At 36.6% G+C, this 22,061-nt stretch overlaps 1 protein-coding gene across 4 annotated transcripts in view; it reads right to left on the reverse strand.

Moving 5' to 3' along the window:
- Positions 1-256: 256 nt before the first annotated feature.
- brpf3b (bromodomain and PHD finger containing, 3b) overlaps positions 257-22,061 on the reverse strand; it is an 87,029-nt gene continuing 65,224 nt past the window's right edge. The window contains exons 6-15 of one of the 4 annotated variants that reach the window (XM_063065511.1): positions 19,687-19,815; positions 17,034-17,346; positions 14,129-14,395; positions 13,868-13,933; positions 12,186-12,713; positions 11,863-11,971; positions 8,794-8,900; positions 5,547-5,644; positions 4,685-4,839; positions 257-3,546 (exon numbers count right to left, since the gene is read on the reverse strand). In XM_063065511.1, the coding sequence (XP_062921581.1) occupies positions 3,363-3,546; positions 4,685-4,839; positions 5,547-5,644; positions 8,794-8,900; positions 11,863-11,971; positions 12,186-12,713; positions 13,868-13,933; positions 14,129-14,395; positions 17,034-17,346; positions 19,687-19,815 (1,956 nt within the window). In that variant the 3' untranslated portion in view covers positions 257-3,362. The remainder of the gene's footprint in view (positions 3,547-4,684; positions 4,840-5,546; positions 5,645-8,793; positions 8,901-11,862; positions 11,972-12,185; positions 12,714-13,867; positions 13,934-14,128; positions 14,396-17,033; positions 17,347-19,686; positions 19,816-22,061) is intronic. The other 3 variants (XM_063065513.1, XM_063065512.1, XM_063065514.1) reach the window with 3 other exon arrangements.

Consider the following 22,061-nt stretch of genomic DNA (forward strand, 5'->3'; position numbering starts at 1 on the left):
GCAGGGTTGCATGACACTGAATCTCACGTGGCGAGATCAAGAAGCACATGAGGGCTGATTTGCCCACTGCCCGAATAACCTCCATTGTAGTCTTTACTACATGTGCATTACAAGGCACAGGCCAATGTCGTACAATCCCACCTCATTCTCTAATCTTTAAAAATTATAAACTGCTTAATCAAAATCAGATTATAAGAATCAGGTTTTATTTATATACATATACATTTGCATACATATTAAATAGTTAAGTAGTGCAAAATTAGAAATAAAAAAGTAGTGAGGTAGTATTCATGGCTTCAATGTCCATTTAGAAATTGGATGGCAGAGGGGAAGAAGCTGTTCCTAAATTGTTGAGTGAGTGCTTTCAGACTTCTGTACCTCCTTCCTGATGGTAGTAATGACAACAAAGTCTGACCTGGGTGATGATGGTCCTTAATGATGGATGCCACCTTTTTGAGATATCACTCCTTGAAGATGTCCTGGATACTATAGTCTAGTGCTCAAGCTGGTGCTAATTTTACAACTCTCTGCAGCAGACTTTGACCCTAAGCAGTAGCCCCCACCCCCAATACCAGACAGTGATGCAGCCAGCTAAGAGCGCTCTTTACGGTACATCTGTAGAAATTTACAAGTGTTTTTGGTGACATACCAAATCTTCTCAAACTCCTAATGAACTATAGCCACTGTCGAACCTTCTTTGCAGCTGCATCAATATGTTGGTTCAGGTTAGATCCTCATAGGTGGACATCCCCAGGAACTTGAAGTTGTTCACTCTTTCCACTTCTGATCTCTCTGAGGGCTGGTGTGTGTTCCCTCGTCTTACCCTTTCTAAAGTCCACACTGAATTCTTTGGTCTTACTGATGCCAAGTACAAGGTTGTTACTGTCACACCACTCAAGCAGCTGACATATTTCGCTTCTGTATGTCCTCTTGTCACTATCTGAAATTCTGCCAACAATGGTTGTATCATCTGCAAATTTACAGATGTCATTTGATGCAACTTCAAGTTGTATGAAGAGAATATCTCATTAAACTGTTCAATAAAACTACACACAATATCAAGTGGGTGGAGGGATTCTGGGGTTAACAAAATTGTTTCATTGACATGGATTGCTCTGACACCCACTTATTACAGACTTTAATTTCTTTTCAATAAGAATAACTTAGTCTATTGTCAATTCTAATACAACTTAACTGTTAAATGACATTAATGAACAAACTATATTTAGATATAAATTATTGAACTTGAGGACATCTTTGCAATTTAGATGTTAGTTCTGTTATTAATGTCATCTCAAGTTATCATGCTTCAAATCCCATCAAATGCTTTTACATGATTGCCGCATGTAGCACGCAATGTAGCATCTTCCATCATTTTATGGTTCTCTTCCTTTGAATTTTAATGTTAGGATGCCATTTTCTATCTTGCCAAAATCAATAATTCACAGTTCTACAGAACATTACAGTAGACTTCACCTGATTTGAAGAGACAGCAGTTACAGGCACTTTCTGATGGTTTCCTGAAGGAAGTTCCATGCAACGTGCAGCATATATAAATATTCACTAGTTATTTGCTTCTCATTGATTTTGTTTAAAGATTAAAGAGATAAAATTAATATTCAGTTTATGCACTCATTCCAGAAACCATAAGATCATAAGTCATAGGACCAAAATTAGGCTATTCAGCCCATTGAGTCTCCACCCGTTGTATAGAGATGCTAACTGTGAAAGTATGAAATCTGATCAGTTTGTTGTGTCCACACTTCATAATGTATACACTTTTCCTGACCATGACACCAAACACCAACCACTTTGCCACCCCTAACATCTGTGTAAAACTTAATAAACCTCACCTGGCACAATGCTATTGTGGTCTCATCTGAGGAATATACCTGCCTTCAAGTCGCAACAAATGTTCATTGATGAACTACTGAAATGATGAGGTTGTCCTGTCAGAAAAGACTGCACAGTATCAGAAATTATGTCATTAAAACATGATATTCTGAGGCTGTTCGATTGACTGTAAGCTATGAAGATGTTTCTTCTGGTGGGAGAATGTGGAATTGGAATATGAGGTCTCAAGATAATGAGACTATCATTTAATACTGAGAAGAGAAGTAAAACTGGGGTTGCAATTCTTGGGGGTGTTCAAACATATGGATATTGTCAAACCAGGGATAGGTACATTTTTAGACCAAGAACAATCAGTGGTGTTTGAGGATCATGTAGGAATGTGAGCCAGGACCAAAGGCAAGGTTAGCATGATCTTGAGTAGTGAAGCAAACTTCAAAAAATATACAGCTGGTTCTGCTCCTACTTGGTGGGTTCATTACTCAGCCCGATTGTCAACATTACTGCTAGGTACTTACTCAGGTATGCCCATGAAATCCAGGTTTCCAGCACTGACATTGGTCTCACATGACTGTCATAAACTTTGATCAAAGAGATTCTGTTAGATGACCTTAGACACTATAAAACTGTTATGAACAACTATCGCTGGACAGCATGTGAGTGGCCTATTTTGAAAGCTGACAAATGGAACTAAGCAATTAAAATTAGAAACTGTTAATTTCTAGATCACCACATTTAATTCTCAAGAGAAAATATAGCCTCAGACAGTTGGATTGTAATAGATCAGAGGTAAAAGTACAGTTTTGCAATTGTCAATTCTCTTTTTTTTCAACCATTACAGCTCTTATAAACAGTACTAGAAAGCAAATAATCTTACTTTCTACAATAAATACAACATGAACATCCTGTGTTTCACAGTGGACACGCAGCTAATTTTAGGTCCCTAGGTATGTCAACGTCATTGATATAATAGCCCGAATACATTAAAAACCAAAATCAAAATGCAATAAAAAATGTTTTAAAGTTGAACTACACAGTATACACAGGTCACAAGTCCACTGCATTTTAACAGAACAAATACTTTCAAACGTCAAATGGTATTGTTTCTCAAATAAATTACAGTGTGTGCGTACAAAACCCATTACCATCACAGAGAAGCTAAAGATTCTGATCTGCAGCCTTGAATAATTTAGTGTATAACAATATAATACAATTATATACATGTTTTCTCTTCCCCTTGGCGTCCACACAAAAGGCATTATAAACACTATGAACAGGTATTTGTAAATTTAAAGCATGATTTATGTTTAAATGAAGTAAACATGACAACAAGTCAAAGAAAGGTCATACAAGAATTGGCAGTACCAGAGGCTTTGTGTTGATCTGCTTAAAAGTATGAAAAAATAAAGAAAGTGAATTTAGTTTTTACAATGAGCAGAAATTAAGTTCTTTGATGCCTGATGTTACATCATACCATCTCCTTTCGTAACTTTGGTTATGTTTTATCACAGTCACATGTAGTTTGAGGTGAGAAAGCCATGTTCTCCACGTACTCTGCTCAAATGGATCATTGCTCGGTCATAAGCAATTTGAACAGATTTCCGGATGCTTGATTTACGTCCTTCCATCATTTTCAATTTGTCCACCGTGTCATCAATACCAAGAGGAAGTAACTTTGAACGAGGAAGCCACTGCCTGTTAATTAATACATCAGATTAGAACACTTCCAAAACACTGATCAGGAACTATTTCAGTTTATCGATGTTGAATATAACATAATTGGAAATTTTGAAAAATTGGACCCAAATGGTTGGGGAAGGGCATAATGCACGTTCATGCAAGCTAGCTGCATAGAACAGACACTATTCATACAGTCCCTCATTGTACAAAATGATGAGGTACCAAGACAATATTCTGGGCTAAGGACACAGGTCTCTTTACTGTCATTAGCCTACTATTTGTAAAGTTGTTAAAAATTACATTATGATTAGTTGGACGACTTTATTAGTTTGGCACAAATACTCATTTTTAGATGTAGTTATTTCTTTTCTCCAAACAAAGACTTAGAAAATCCTAAGTAACCTCCTCCCCGCCACCCCAAAGAATGGTTTGGGAGATCTATTTCCCTTTCATACTCCATTGAGAGTCCTAACAATGATCATATTAAGTATTTCTAGGCAAATGGGTCTGAAAGGAGAATTTTTTTTGATCCTCCATGGCATTGTTAAGACATTAGTCTGGGATTGTCGTGTGTAAATTAATCTTAATGCAAGGGTACGGAGTAAAGCCAAAGGCACATCATTACAGAGCATGACACAACTATTAAATCATGTTACATCAGAGCTTTATTGGAAGTCAGTCAAGCTGCAAGCTTTCCTGACAGCTGATTCTAAATATACTTGCATCCGATATTATTTCCACTGAGAAGGTAGAAAATTTTTATTTCTTTATCCAGTGAGAAAAATCTTTAAGTAGCAGATTTTTTTTTATTATTTGAAAGATTGCTTAGTGACAGATCAACACAGTTTGTAAACCCCACCTTCCATTAGGTTGTAGGGAGAGTTGCAGAATGCCACATGCAGTTGTGTTGTCATGAGTGCCCACTAATGCTTACTGAAGTTGAGCTTCTGTCCATCAGAGTCTGGGGAATGCTATAAAACCTAGGACTAAGAAGTCCCTATGTACAGGTATATCTGACAACACAAATCAACTGCATAGATAGATGGACATATACCCAAAACATACTAATAAATTATTTAAAATCAGTAAACAGAAAGGGGCTAAAATACAGTAAATACAGTTCAAGAATCATATTTTTTATAGTTTTTCTTACCATGTTCTTTTGTTGTCAAAAAACAGAACTAGATAAAGCTTCTCTCCAGCTTCAGCGTGCATTTGCTCTCCTAGTTTTACTACATCCAGTGGAGGTACAGGTATCGGGACACCATTGTGATATAATCCATCTCGAGGCATATTCGGATCTATGATCTACAAGTTGAAATGTTACAGAAAATAATAAAAAAATGTTTTGTATTTGTAAAATGCCAATCATGAGCTCAGGATCTCTCAATCTCTTCACACTTAGTCAATTCTTCTGTGATGCAATTAGAATATGGCACAGTCCCACAAATGAGATCAATGGCAAGTTCATTAATTTTCACAATGCTGGTTACAGGGATTCTTCGAGTTTTCTTTAAAAGTACTGTAAAATATTATTTTACACCTCTGTGAAGGGTAAAGGGAGCCTTAGTCCAAGGTCACATCTAAAATATAGCATTTCTAGTAATGCAGCCTACAAAGATTTGAGAGTTTCACCTGGATGAAACAATAAATACCACTACACACCACTTCTAACCTATTCTAAACAAGTGTCAATACCCAATTTTTAATTTGTGCAGTTCTCTTTAGAAGTAGCCATTCAATTCACAAAATTAATAAAGGCATCTTTGCTGAAAAATGACAGCAGAATTCTGGTTATTTTAAGACATCTAGATAGTTATTTAAAATTATTTTCATGATCCTTAGAGGAAAATATGATCAACATGAAATCACAGAAGTCTACGTTGCCTCAAAATACGAAAACAGGATAAGATAATTCATTCAACGCTGTTATTTTCATCTGTCACGTATTAGTAGCATTATTCCTTTACAAATGTCAAGATATATTAATAAGAAAACAAACAAATTTGACTTACTAGTGCTGGATAAGAAGGGTACCCTCTACATTTGGCCCAAACTAGTTCTAGAGGTTCTAAAACAGCATCATTCTCAAAAGGTGTCCAGACTCCTCTCCCTATAAAAATACAAGGACAAAACAATAGGAGCATTTATTATATTATCAAGTAATTTTTATGAGTTCACACTTTTTAAGAAGAAGCAACATGCATCAGAAAAATACATCTCAAATAAATATGGAACTAATTGATGCTTACAGGAAAAAAAACTGCACTGTCGTAAATTTGATTTATTTCCATTTGCCTTTTCTAAACAAAAGTCTGCATATGTCCTGTTTAATTAAAACAGCATTTATTTTTACTATCTCTTAATTGTACTGAAGTCTTGTTGAAACAGCGATCATAACTAGAAAGATGCCCATTAAATAAACCAGTTCAAAGCTTTGGACCTTTTAACCTTTTTCTTCATAAAAGCTAAATAATGGGATCTACAGCAAAAAAGAAACATACAATTCCATACTGCAGTGACAAACAAGAGGAAAATCTGCAGATGTTGGAAATCCAAAATGCTCAAAATGCTGGATGAACTCAGCAGACCAGGCAGCATCTATGAAAAAGAGTAGAGTCAACGTTTTGGGGTGAGATCCTTCAGCAGGACTGGAGAAAAAAAGACGAGGAGTAAAGTTAAAGGGTGGGGGGAGGGGAGGAAGAAACACAAAGTGATAGGTGAAACCGGGAGGGGAAGAGGGGTGAAGTAAAGAGCTAGGGAAATGATTGGTGAAGGGCTGGAGAAGGGGGGAGTCTGAGGTGAGGACAGAAGGCCATGGAAGAAAGAAAAAGGGGGAGGAGCACCAAGGGAGGTAAGGTGAGAGAGGAAAAAGGGGGATGGGGAATTGAGAGGGGAGGGCCATTACCAGAAGTTTGAGAAATCGATGATCTCCCAGTGGCTACCCATCTTAATTCCATTTCCCATTCTGATATGTCAATCCAGGGCCTCCTCTACTGTCATGATGAGGCCACATTCAGGTTGAAGGAGCAACACCTTATACAGGTTTCCCCCGCCATCCGAAGATAGAGCGTTCCTATGAAACGGTTCGTAAGCCGGAAAGTCATAAAGCGAAGAAGCACTTACCATTTATTTATATGGGAAAAATTTGTGAGTGTTCGCAGACCCAAAAATAACCTACCAAATCATGCCACATAACACATAAAACCTAAAATAACAGTAACATATAGTAAAAGCAGGAATGATATAATAAATACACAGCCTATATAAAGTAGAAATACTTCTCTACAACCATTGCCTGCACTGTTCTCCGTGGCGAAAATCTCACGCAAGCACTCTCAGCAGAAACACTCGCTCCAGTAACCTTTAAGCTATGAAGCTGCCAAATCATACCAAATAACACCTAAAAATACACAGTCTATATAAAGTAGAAATAATGTATGTACAGTGTAGTATCGCTTACAGGAATCGGGAAGACATCGAGCACACTGAAGATGGTGTGTTAGGCTGAGTCATCGGAGGTTGGGGTGGTGCAGTGGCCCCCACCCTCCAGGCCACCAACCAATACCGATTCGCGGAGAATGCAGCGGTAGCCGGGACGCACCCAGCACATCTTTAAGAAAAAAGCCGAAATAAACAAGCTAATTAATTAGGTGCTGCCCGGCACGTAAATGTCGGCCCAGATCAGAGGCAACGCAATTGGCAATCGCCTCTGATCTGGGCCGACTTTTACGTGCCGGGCGGCAGGTAATTAATTAGCTTGTTTTTTTCGGCTTTTTTCTTAAAGATGTGCTGGGTGTGTCCCGGCTACCGCTGCATTCTCCGTGAATCAGTATCTGTCCGCAGCCTGGGGGTTGGGGTGGTGGGACACTGGGGTGTCGTCTCATCGTTGATCAGGGCAGGCAGGTCATCTTCTTCTATGTCTACCTGTCTCGATGTCGAAGGTCGAGGTTCATCATCTGCTGAAGGCTTGCTTGACTGCTAGCCTCGTGCATTTTTCTATCATACAGTTCTTTGTAAGCATTCAAACCATCTTGCAAATATGCCCTAAGCCAACGTACCCTTTCAAAATTAAAGTCGTACTTTATCATTGTAGCGAAAATCTCACGCAGTTGCATCGTGTTCAGTTCCTGGACGACTTCACTTTCGGTCTGTTCACTACTGCATTCGGTTTCGATTGTTATCCTTTCCTCTTCCAATTGCATCAGCTCTTCATCTATCAGTTCTTGGTCATGGGATGCCACAACCTCTTCAACAACATCTTCGTCAACTTCTACAAGCCAAACTCACTTTGTCCTTGCTTCGTTCACCATGATCGAAACGCTTAATTATGTCTAGTTTTTCGCTAAGTGTAACACCCTTACAAGCTCTTTTAGGCTTTTCCGATACCTTAGAACTCATCTTGCTAACGGCTGCTCACAGGCACGTGTTTAAGCAATGCCGGTGAGAATGCCGTTCCGAATCTGGGTGAGAGCGGCCACTGTTTTCGTGTGCTTTTTCCATCCACTGCCTTTTTTCGTAAGTGAAAACACCTTCTGTTAGCGAAAACCGGGAACTAATGTAGGTCTTTTGTAACAGTGAGGTTTCCTAAAGCGAAGGTTCGAAAAGCAGGAGACACCCGTATTCCCATCTGGGAAGCCTCCAACCTGATGGCATGAACATCGACTTCTCGAACTTCTCCAGCCTTGTATTTCTTTCACCAATCAACTGCCTAGTTCTGAACTTCACCCCTACCCCCCTCCTAGTTTCACCTATCACCTTATGTTTCTTCTCCCCCCCCCCACCCCCAACAAGCTAACTGTGACTCATCCTTTTTTTCTCCCATCCTGCTGAAGGGTCTTGGCCTGAAACATCAACTGTTCTCTTTTCCACAGATGTTGCCTGGCCTACTGAGTTCCTCCAGCACTTTATGTGTGTTTCATACTACAATGAACATTTTATGAAAAACTATTTTGCAAATTCTGCAATGCAATCATATTTAAAAGCATCAGAACACATATTGCAAGAAATATTAGGAAAGGTACATAGGATGCTAAATTTCCCAAGTCACTTGTCTTTTACTCATTGAGATGTCTTACTAAGACATAGTAACAGGAGGAACTGTGCATTCATAGAATTATAAAAACAGGCTTTCCTTACCCTTATGGCAGGTTTTGCACAGCTTCATTAACAACAGCAATTTCAATGCTAAATATTTCTTATATCTTTATTCTTACAGTCAATTAATTCTAAGTATGAAGTACCTATTGCTATGCAATATACCTGATGTACTGTAATCTCCACATGATGCATCTCCATTCCCATTGTCAAGACAATGTGCTCGAGCGAGAGCTGGTTTCCCTCGGCTACGTTTGGGTGGAGACATGCCACTAAAACAGGAAAAACAATACCAATGGTTTTAATAAAGATAATTGATAAAAAAAAAAGTACCTTGAAAACCTGTTTTCAAAGGAAATAAATCAACAAATATAAAGTAGCATACTGGAGTAATCCACAGACAGGAGTACTGATGGGGGTACATAGTGAAAGATTATTTTGCCATACAATATGGAATATATCTGTTACACATCCTATGATTCCAAATAACTTTTGCACACACTATATGATAGATTTCCCTGATAATTCCAGAATGAGACCATAAGACATAGGAGCAGAATCAGGTTATTTAGCACATTGAATCTGCTTCCCCATTCCATCACGGTTCATTTATTATCCCCCTTAATCCCATTCTTCCGTGTTCTCCCCTTAACCTTTGATACACCTACTAATCAAGAACCTATCAATCTGTTTTAAATATACAAGGTGACTTGACCTCCACAGCTGTCCGTGGCAATGAATTACATAGATTAACCATCCTCTATTTAAAGAAATTCCTCCTCATCTTTGTTCTAAAAGGACTTCCTTGTGCTCTGAGGCTATACCCTCTGGTTCTTGACTCTCACACTATTGGAATCATCCTCTCCATTCTGTCTAAACCTTCCAATGTTCAATAGGTTGCAAAGAGATCTCTGCCTCATTCCTCTAAACTCTAGCGAGTAATGGTCAAGAGCCATCAAATGCTCTTCATATGTTAACTCCTTCATTTCTGGGTTAAGTCTTGTGAACCTCCTCTGGACCCTCTCCAGTGCCAGCACATCCTTTCTTGGATAAGGGGTCCAAAACTGCTCACCATATTCCAAATGCGATATGACCACTGCTTTCTAAAGCCTCCGCATAAAATAAGTCATTGCTTTTATATTCTAGTCCTCTTAAAATGAATGTTGACATTGTATTTGCCTTCCTTACTACCCACTCAACCTGCAAGTTAACCTTTAGGGAATCCTGCACTAGGACTCCCAAGTCCCTTTGCACTTCTGATTTCTTAATTTGCTCTCTGTTTAGAAAATGTTTCACACCTTTATTCCTTCTACCAAAGTGCATGACCATACACTTCCACACGTTGTATTCCACCTGTTACTTCTTTATCCATTCTCCTAACCTGTCCAAGTCCTTCTGCAGACTCCCTGCTTCCTCACCACTACCTGTCCCTCTACCTATCCTTGCATTGCCCGTAAAGTTGGCCACAAAGCTTTCAATGCCATCACCCAGATCATTGACATATAACATGAATGAAAAGAAGTGGCCCAACACCGGCTCCTACAGAATCTCACTAGTCACTGGCAGCCAACCAGAAAGGGCCTCCCTTATTCCTAATAGTCAGCCAATCTTTTATCTATGCTAGCATCTCTCCTGTAGTAATAGCACGTGCTCTTATCTTGTTTAGTTATATACATGTATATGTTTTGTATGTTATGGCAACTGTAACAATTTATTCTACATATAACATTTTGTTATTGAGTAGCAGCTCAAAATATTGAAGCTTACTAATTACTATAAATAAAGTTACATGAGTAACATAGCCATGGATAATTGTGTAGCATCTATACCCAATTAAAGGAATTCTGTGTAAGAAAGCACTAAGTAACTTGATAATTATTTAACATACTAGGCATTAACATGTTGCTAAGGCGCTTGGCGCGCTAAATGGGAGAATTCCTTTTCTTGACTTTTCTCTATTGTTGTACAAGGAAAAAGTTACTTTGCCTTATACACCAAAAATAACTAGGGACAAGGTTTAAATAAGTTGACAAAAGACAATGTCATAATGTTGGTGTCCTAAAGCTGTTTCAGTCTTTGTTGAAACCTGGTCTACTGTTGGATCAAAGTATTATTATGTAATGCACTTCAGGAAGAGGCAATCCAAGTTTGGCTATAAACTATAGGGTTTATTCTTTAAATATCTATTCAAGGATTTTATGTTTTATCAACAAGTAAAAATCCAATAACCCATATACTGTAGTACTTTTGCAGAAGCTTTGTAAAGGCAAAATATTTGTGTAACATTTATGTATGAATGTTTTTATTCTCCTTTCATTTTAAAGCACAAAATATAATATTCAAATTATAGAAGTTTTCAATCATAACCTTCTCTATGGTTAAGACAATCAAGTATAAAGTTGAAAGCTAAAAAAACATTTTCCTTAAACAGATCACACCTAACACAAACTATTAGGAAATATTTACTGCAGAATATCAGAATGCCTGCTTATGAAACAATAGAAAAGGCTGCAGTATTAAAATATGATGATATATCTGCCCTTTGCCGAAATAGTGTTTCTGATTTCATTATTATCAGACTCTCAGTACTACTCAACTGGGAATGGGAAAACACGAGAAGTGTACCAAACTTAAATCACAGAGCCACTTTAATAGGTCAAAAATAGACTAAAAGAGGTTGGTGGGCATCACCCTTTCTGTCAGATACCAGTTGTCTTATCAAGTACTTCAATATTTATTAAGACATCCATAACAATTTTTAATACTATTATTTAAGCTGTAATGATGTACTTGGAATGAAATAGGGATTTTTAAAATTTGTTGCAACTAGTTTTGACCTCAGCTATCAACATAAGATGTAGCATAGTTTATTGTCAAGATTGGGTTCCTCCATTAAAACTATATAACATCTACAAAGGCACATCATTCATCTGCATTATAATATGACCAAATAAGTTATTCAGCAAAATATGCACAAGAGTAACATGTTCATTTCCTGCATCAGCCATCCTTATAAAATCTAAAAGCCAAATTTAAATTTGGTAATTGTATCACAAGTCAATATGGGAACAAACAAATAAAAGAGACTGTTTTCAATTTGTGAAGTGGAAAGAAAGCCTTTGGGTTCACTGATCTACAAATGTTAAGTATTTAAATAATTTGTATGAACACACACTTCATCACATGCATGACAGACCGGATAACTCTAGAGCATTTCAAAGTTTTAGTAAGTACCTGTTATTATCAAATGCCCCATTGCTTCCAAGACTGGAACTACACTCAGAATCCGAGTAGCTTTCTACATTTGACAACTGAGTGTGTTTTCCAAAGCCATTAGAAAGCCCTGTAAAGAAAACATACAAAACTTCACTCAAAATGGACCAACATTTTGAAGTAATGAAACCCAGAAGATTGACCTTGCCTGTTGAATATCAGCATTAGACTAAATGCAAAACAATTTCATGGTGGCTATAAGTTCAGGCTATAAATCCATTAACAGAAGGTTAAGCTGTTGACAAAGGACATTGCTAATATGGAAGACAATAAAGCGGGTTTACCTAGTTCAGCAGGAGTGCAAGGAGATTTCTCACTTTCACTGTCTGAGCTGCAGCTCAAACTTTGGGGTCGTTTTCTTGATTGACGCAAACTCTGTAGTTTTGAAAGTGTCCCTGAAGTATTCAGTGCCAATTGTTCTGTTTGGTGCTGGCTATCTCCATTCTCCATCAGCTGACCACAACCCTTCTGTAACTTTACTCCATTTTTCGCTTTCCGAAAAAGAACAGAGGTGCGCCTGCCCACTTCATTGACAGACTGAGCTGAAGAGTCTGAGGTAGGGAGAGCTAAACCATTTACTCCACTGTCACTCAGGAGGCGCTGCAGAGTATGAGTGCCAAGGGCTTCAGTTTGTAGTGTTTTTCTGTTCAGAACATCACTGTCAGATTTAATTCGTTTGTGCAGTCTGCTTTGTGCCCTGCTTTCACTCACAGGTTTGAGGGTAGGAGGGTCTGTGTGGGTTTCAGAGTCTGAGGGGGAAGGTGCTGGTCCTGTAGGTTCTAATGTTGGTGGGAGGGAAGATTTAGAATCATCTGCAGATAAAAGAATAAGAATATAAATTATGTTTCTTCTATATTTAACCACAAATCTTTAAATATTCTCATTTGTCCATATTAACATGCACATTTTCCAAATGTTATCAAAATTGCCTGATTATTAAAAATGAGTATTGATTAAAAATGCAGTCATGAACTGATATCCAGGAGTATTTAAAATTCAGAATTTGTTCTTTTCAATGCAATATTTTCTGTAATATCTGCAGAAAAGACAACTATGCATAAGCTAGGCTGCTGTTTGCAGACAGTACGACCTTCAAAATACAAAATCTCCCCCATAGCATAAAGAGATTGGAAACTAACTTTTAACATGATGTTTGGAATGCATAACTGGCATGGTAGATTGACTGCTCATTACAGAAGCTTGGAATGAAAAATGGAAGCTATAACTTACAGACAATCTGAAGTTGAAAATCCATCAAATGCGTGCTTTTAACAATCTATTGCCTGAACGTTTCTTTTATTTCCCTTGCCTAACTCCTGGATTATTTCCTATCCTGTTCTACTCTATTCAAAGATCCATCTTGGCATCAAATTAAATTTGAAAATGTAAATTCCAACCTATAGGTTCCACTTAAAATATGCCAAATAATTTCCAGAGAAAACAAAATGTAAAAAAATTAAACATTAAATAGCTTTCAGCTATATCTTGTCTTTTGCCATAAAAGACACAGCCATTAACGAGCTGGTCTTCGATAACATTCCCAAAAGTATAATTTTAAATCCATCTATTTATAAAGAACAAGAACTATATCTTTTTCTGAAACATTAATCAAAAACAATAATCACATTGTCTCCTTTGAAGTCTTTCAACAAATCCATTTTAGTAACCTAAGGATCCAGAAACCTCAATATTGTACCTGAATATTCTAATCATCTGATTATAATAAATGCATGCTGTGAAATAACCCCACCTAGATCCATTGCAAAGAAGGAATCTAAAGAGCTGAATAGACTCAAGTACTTTTTTTTCCAAAAATTAATTCAGAGCTTTTGTTTCAACTACCTTACTCAGAAAACCATTCCAGGTATTAATAGGTGATATTTTGTAGTTGCTTTCAGCAGTTTCCCTCATTATATTCTGAAAATGACAGCAATTTCAGGATTTCTGTGTATGTGTAGCTTCTTACGGAAATTCCAAAGAAGGTGGAGTGATTCAGCATCTGCACAGGCTGTGCTGCTCTGCACCTTCTCCACTGCAATCAAAGGAAATCAGTGGTGATGAAAAATTTAAGTTATTTACCAATTAGATTTGCAGTAAAATACCTGAAAGTATTACACTTTATGCATGATGTGCATTTGAGTTTTAATGAAGTATTAAGCCACTTAACAAATTCTCTGACTCTTTAAAAAAGCTAACTTTATGTTTGTGAAGAAAATATACCACACACCTCTTTCAGTGCTTTCCTCATTGCCTTCAACTAGTGCTTTCTCATTGTCTTCCTTTGATAATTCAGAACAGTTGCCATTGTGTAGATGCTGCTGTTGTGCCAATTTATGTCTGATGCTGTTGATTTCTCTCCTCAGCAATCTTACTCGCTTTGATCTGGCTCCACTTGACTTCATGGTACATGTTATGTCCAATTTATCTAGCAACTCTTTCAGCTGGTCCTCCAGTGACAGATGAGCTCTGTTTTCAGGTATCAGCATGTTATCCACTGAAATACAAATCAAAACAAAAACAATCCATCAATTTCTGGCAATCAATAATATTATCATTTTTAAATTTGTGCAGATGAGGTAGAAGGTACAGACTTCAGGAGAAGGAAACCAGAGGTTCATGAGCCAGTCCTCATCGGAGGATCAGAGATGGAGAGAGTTAGAAACTTTAAATTCTAAGGTGTTATTATTTCAGAGGACTTGTCCTAGGCCCAGCATGTAAGTGCAATTATGAAGAAAGCACAGCAGTGCCTCTACTTCCTTCAGAGTTTGCAGACATTCAGCATGACATCTGAAACTTTGACAAATTTCTGTAGATATGTAGTGGAGAGTATATTGACTGACTGCAACACAGCCTGATATGGGAACACCAATGTCCTTGAAAAGAAAGTCCATAAAAAGTAGTGGATACGCCCCAGTCCATCATGGGTAACACTTTCCCCACTATTGAGCATACCTACATGAAAAGCAGATATGAGAAAGCAGCATCCATCATCAGGAGCACCCACCTCCCAGGACATGTTCTCTTCTCGCTGCTACCATCAGGAAGAAGGTAGAACAGCCTCAGGACTTGCACCACCAGGTTCTGGAAAAGTTACTACCCCTCAACCATCAGGCTCTTGAACCAAAGGGGAGAACCTCACTCAACTTTACTTGCTCCATCTTTGAAACGTTCCCACAACCTATTTATTGATTATTTACTTAGTTTTATTGTTTCTTCTTTTTACATTTGCACAGTTTGTTGTCTTCTGCACTCTGGTTGAACGCTATAGTTGGACAGTCTTTTTTTTGTTTCTGTTATAGTTATTATTCAATAGATTTGCTGAGTATGCCCACAAGAAAATGAATCTTGGGATTGTATATGATGACATATATGTACTTTGATAATAAAACTTGCTTTAAACTTTGAATAAAACATACAATGATGTGACTTTAAGCATCACATTAAAGCCAACATAATCATGAAAATTCAATTGTGAAGTTAGTGGAACTTTATTAAAATAAAAAGTGATAAAAAAAATACTTGGAAAAAGCATAATTCTACTCTTTTGCAATATCGATATTGACGTGATATAATCCTAATGGAATAGCAATTTGAAACGAGAATATTTCAATGAAAAATTACAAAAAATAACCCTCACTGTGAGATGACATACAGTATATATGTAACAAAATCACCTATAATTCATTACCCTTTGTCATAAACGCATTTCAGTCTCAAACTTTGCATTTTCTGTTTATAATTGAACAATATCAACATCTAATGCCTGAAAGGATCAATTTCTTTCGAATGTGAGGAATACATCCGATCCATTTTAATAGCCTTGAGTAATCATGGAAAATGAAACAACATGCATGCCTCATCGCAGGGTTAAATTAAGCCAAGCCATCCTCCATCTCAAGTTACTAATTTGATTAATAGTTACAAATAATGGATTGTAGCTGCAATGTATTACTTTGCATAGAAGCAAATTTCAACCATTTTTATACATACAGTATGTAATCTTTTAAAGTACCAATTTAGACCATTTTTAAAATTTTCAAGATAGATGATGTATGAAAAAGTAACTGTAAAGTTATGTAATGTTCCAAAGTAACCTATGTAAACTGATTCTGTAACTATTTATCAGAGATTGTTATTGCATCAAAATAGTTCAGTATATTCATTGGTTATATTGAATATACAGTATGATTTAAATAAATTACAACTATAGGGGAATACTACAAATATAAAGCTTTATGCTTGGATGGCATGGGAAGGATATGAATGTTCTAAAAAGGGTGGAAAAGAGATTTACAAGGCTATTGACTGGGATGGAACCTTTCACTTTTAAGGTGAAAGTGGGTGGGCTGGCTTTATTTTCCTTGTTACAGAAGAGGTTGAGGTAAGGGTGGACTGGTTAAAGATGATAAGAGGCATAGATGGGGTGGATCATGAGAAACATTTCCCTTTAAGAGAGATGCTTAAAAGCAAAGGATGTGCATTTAAGTTGATTAAAAGGGTTAGAAGGGATATGAGAAAGAGTATTTCCACTCAGGAGATATTGTAATCGAGAATACACTAAGGTGGTGATGGAGACAGGAAATCTCGCAAGATTTAAGTAGTATCTAGATGAACACTTGAATCAAGTCCCAATAGGCTATAGACCAAGTACTGGTCAAGGAAAATAGAGAAGTTGAGGACTTGATGGTTGGCATGGGCATGCTGGACCACAGGGCCTTTATAACTAACTAACTCTATCGCTTCCCTTCATATACCACATTTACATGATTAAATAACATTACTTACATACAGCAATTAGTAAAATTAAGTGAAAGGCTAACTCATCCTGTTCCAACACATTGGTGAAAAATTCTAGAATACCTTTAATGCGGTCGACAAAATGATAGCCATATTTTAGCCCAAAAGAGAATGATTTTACAATGCAATCCAAATTATATGATTATATATGAGTACTGTTATAAATAAAGTGTGTAAATAGTTCAGCACAATCTTGACAAGAAATATGAATTCTACAATAATTTTCTATTTTCTATTTTTTATAGTCCTTTAAAAATCTTGGTATTCCACTTTAAACATATCATTCATTAAACAAAGATAAGATGCCCACCAATCCATGCTGTTATGACACTTACCATCCTCCCAAGAGAAGCGGTAGAAGTTTGCCAGATTTGGTGATTCTGGTAAATGCATTCCAGTGTCATAGTCATACCCAATATTTTCAGCTTGGCGCCGAGCACATCTTAATATGGAACCTCCAATGTCTCTCAATCTCACGGCTGCCCGATAGAATATGGTTTCCTTAGCATTATATTTCATACAATTGTTAATGACCAGATTGAAATCTTTTTCAAATTCGTCAAGCGTTTTGTAACAGTGAGTTTCTAGTTTTTTCCTCATGGTGGAAAAGTCCATAGGATGTGCAATAAACTCTAAATAATCTGGAACCTTATAAAACAAAAGAATCAATAATAAGTTAATCTCCAATTAACCTAAATGAAAGGAAAGGGGAACATCTTGTTCACCTCCCCTAAAACAATAATGTGCATTAAAGAGTCTCATCTTAGCAGACTCTAATGATGAAATTCTTAATCACCTACTTATGAATTTCTATTATCCTTACTGGAAAAGTGACAATAAACATGTTCTAACTTGCAGAGTGGAGAGAGGATGATAGCATATCATTTTTAACAGCCAATAGCTAATTCAATTATTTCAGATAACCACCTTTTTTCTATCTTCCCAGAGACATGACTGTACTTTTCCAATGCATTCTGTGTTTTTTTTCCATTTCTTCTGCCTTAATTTCCAATTTTTAATTATGATCATTATTTCTACAACTTCGGTCCGCACTCTAACACAGATATTCACTCTGTTCTCTCCACCATTTCACATGCTTGCTTTCGCACTTTTCCAGTTCTGATGACGGGCCTTTGACCTGAACTGCTGACCCTGATTCTTCCCCCGTGGATGTTGCTTAAATTGGAAAATTGCCTGTGTCACTCTGCTAACAAATTTCTGAGTGCCTCAAGCAATTTCTATTTTTATTTTGGATTTCCAGAATCTGCAGTTTCTTCGTGCAAATGCCCTAAGCTTGTGCAATTTTCTCCTCGTTATTTAACCCTGGAAATCTAGACATCATTCTGGTAAATCTCCTCACTTTAGCTTTCCTGCAGTGTCATGGGTTTTGGTTAATTGTAGGACACCTTGCATACTTATCCTCTTGAACAGTAGGGTCCAAAATTCATTGTCCTTTGTTAAATAACTTTTTATACCCTTTTATGACATTTTAATGATCTATGCTCATGGACTCTCTCATTGAACTTCTATTGCTTAAACCACTCAGCACATTAAAAAAATAATTCATTCTATTAATTTTTGGTCCAGAATTGGTGAAATTCATCTGCTTATTCAAGTCATAGTTTAATGCCTCTTTCCATAATAGATACAGTTTCTTTGTCATATAGACAAAGTTGGACATGCGGCTTTTTATTCAATCATCCAACACATTTATTAATATGGTAAGGAGCAACACTTCCTACACAGCTCTTTACATTCTGACAGGTTACCTATCCATCTTCCTACTCTGCTTACTCCGACTCAGTGAAAATTCCGAGCGAGGTCAGTACTTAGCTTTAAATTTAACTTTAGCTCACAAGTTTCACCTAAGAGACTTTTAATTAAATGCTTTCATATTAATCCATATAAACATTATACTTAGACATTCTCCTATCACTACATCTTCAAGAGTTTCAATCAAATGTATCATGCCTGATCTAAGTTTACAAATCTCCATTGGCTCTACATAGTCAACTGATTTTTAAATGTTCAGTCACTCCATTCTTATTTATAAACATTAGCAATTTCTTTATAACAATTTCTTTCCACTATCACATCTTGTTTCATTCATTCACTTTGCTTAGTTAGGAAAGTTGCACAGGCACTTTTCCAATTTAAATGAATGGTTCCAAAATAAAATAACTTTGAAAAATTATAGTTGGGGCATCTACAATGTTTTTACTTTCTTCTTCTACATTCTGGGTTGCAAACCTTGTTTCTAGAGATTTCTCATTCATGAACACTTTTTTTTCCCTCAAATTCATTCTGTTGACATTCATTTTGAGGAGTCGTTCTCCCAATGTCCAAATTATCTTCTCTCTTTACTGTAAATACTAATTCAAAATACTAATTCAATATTGACCATTTTCTCATTTCATTTACATAATTATTTAGTTTACAGGGACTCATGTTGCCCCTAACACATTCTATCTGCTAATGAAATTGTAAAGATTTTTTGGGGACTAATTTGAAATCCCCCCCAGATTTCTTTCATGTGTAATTCTTCACTATTCCTGCTATTCCTCTCACTTAAAAAGAATTTGCTTTAGATTTTGGCTTTTGTTAATTTTCAAGAGATATTACCAAAATTATACAAATAACCCAGTAAGAAAAATTCCTTAATGGTCTTACTGCAATTTTTTTTCAAGAATATTAAGGATAATGCCTAGATTTTACAAAAACAAAAAGGCTATACAATTCAGTTGAATATACATTCAACTAATATGATCAATTTGGTGAAGAGTGCTACAGGTGATTATAGGGAAGGAATGTTAAGGTAGTCTATTTAATTTGTCATTTGATTACAATATAAGCCTTTTTAACATTAGAATTATTAAGCAGAATTTAAATACATGAAAGGTAAATTGTTCAACATTTGGAAGTTATGTATTTCATATTAAAACAGGTAATAAACTTAAGTAACCTATATCATGGCTTTCATGGCCTTACCTCTTTGAGGCTTACAGGTTGCGCAAATATATTTGCTTGATCTCTTTCCTGAAGTTGATCCAAAATTTGTCTTAAGAAGACAATAAATGGTGTAAGTTGCAGTTCCAATGCAACTTGCTGAACTTTGACCTGTAGAATGTTAATCCACAGTACGTCAAAATGAAGTTTAAAAAGTTAAAAAAGTGCATTGATGTTAATATTTTTAAGATGCAAGGACATGGCATGTTCTCAGACGTACAGAGAAAAAAAAATTCATAAGTTGTATCCTGAACCCATAGGAAAATGAGTGTTGTAGAAGAGTCAAGGTGCTGTAATTATTATGGCTCACAAGAATCCAACTGCAAAATAATCTGCACAGTAATGAAGGCCACCTCTTTGGTTATCTTACTGACAACATAATTTCTCTATAGAAAAGTTATTAATAATATGATACACAAACAATTGGATCACCAGTATGAAAGAAAAGGTAAGCTTCAGAAGTACGTTAAAAATTGCCAAGCCAGAGGTGGCAAAAGTTGACTGGAAATTAAATTGTGCTGACATGGCAAATAATTGCAACCAGGTATCACACGTTTCAAATGGAGGGGAGAAATCTGAATGTGAGAATATAGAAGCAAATTGAAGCATATGAAAAAAACAACTCAAATATGAAGGAAAGGGATAAATTGATTTGTAACTTGTGGGCTTTAATATTAAAAAGAGGAAGCTCAAGAGAAAAGAAATAAGCAGATTCTAGGTGACTTTTATGTTACTGGGTGGCGGAGGGGGTGTGTGGAAAGGGATATATTCCTAGAATATAGTCCATAATCACAATTTTTGAAGCATGAAGATGTGCATTGGCCAAGAAGTGGAAGTTGTTTCGTGTACTTATTTTCACATTAATGCCCTATACTTTTGGTAGAGATCAGTGTATTTGTTCAGGGGAAATTTCTGGTACTTGAATTGCCATAATGCAGGGGACACATGCATTAACCAAATACAGTAAAATTGATAATTTATGTCTTTGGGACTTAAATGGTGTTGGATTAACAAATTTTTCCCAGACTATTGGATGCTATTTCCTAATAATACTCAAACATAGTTCTTACAAGTTACACAATGATATAATTAATTTTCCAGAGAACCTGTTGTATTTAAAGGGACCAGCCAATAAAGCACAAACACTCCAGAACTTAGCTCCAGCCATGAATCTACCCATGTTCTTGCTCTCCAGTATTCTGGACCCCTGACCCATAGGTTGTTCTGTAGACTCCCAGCTCAGACCCACTCAATTGATTGAATCAGATGCTAGACTATCAGATTTTACCTCAGCACTACTTTCCTGCACTAACTCCATACTTTACCATATTAATTTAGTTCCACTCTTTAATTTTTGCCCAACAATCAATTCTCAGCCCACATCAGCAAATTACTCCCAATTCCATCCGTTGTAATAATGTTACCAAATTCCTGAATATGACCTTATTGAAGAGCTTCAAAACTGCTTGCCATATCTGCGAAGTTACCATTTGAGAATTCATGCACGAGAGCACCCAGCTCCCTCTTAAGACTACACCTTTCAAACTCTCATCATTCAAAAAGCATAACCAATGCTTTTTTTTTTAGCCAAAATGAATGAAACCTCACTTTTCCATCTGTCAGGTCCCTCTTCTAAGGTCCACGCTACCACCAAATATGTGTCATCAGGCAACCTGGATTTATTGCATGATCTCCTCGGCCACAGACTGTGACAGCTCAAGTCTCAGCACCTATCTGTGTGACACTCCATTAGACACAGCCTGCCAAACTGAAAATCCTGTTTATTCCTGCTGTTTCTACCCATTAGTCACTTGCGCTAATCTCTTGTGTGACACCGTTAAAGGTCATCTGAAAGTTCAAATACACCATATCAACTGGCTTATCCTTACCTGTTGTCAGGCACCTTTTCCCTTATTAACAACTATTAATAATCTCTAGATGCCATTGATAATAGATTACACCACTGAACTCAGACTAACTGGTCTATAATTCTCTTTTCTCAATCCCACCTTTCTTGTAGTGGGTTATATGAGCTATATTCTATTCTGTAGGAACCATTATAGAGTCTGTGAATTTCAGAATATTAATATATCCCATAATTATTGTATTAGCCTTGTTATATACCCGTGTAAATTCCTGATTATTGTCCTGTATGACCAATCTGTTTGGAGGGGCCTAAAGATAACTTATATTATCTTCTGCCATGTTTCTTCATTCCACTCACAATGATTCTACTTAAATTTCTGAACTAGAATCATCTCTTTGCTGCCTTTATTCCAATCTTTGATATCAAGATTAACCTACTTCTCTTCTATTTAACCCATCTCTTTTTAAAATACAAGTTAAACTATCCTGAA

The sequence above is a fragment of the Mobula hypostoma genome, chromosome 13, assembly GCF_963921235.1.
Source record: "Mobula hypostoma chromosome 13, sMobHyp1.1, whole genome shotgun sequence".
NCBI lineage: Eukaryota > Metazoa > Chordata > Chondrichthyes > Myliobatiformes > Myliobatidae > Mobula > Mobula hypostoma.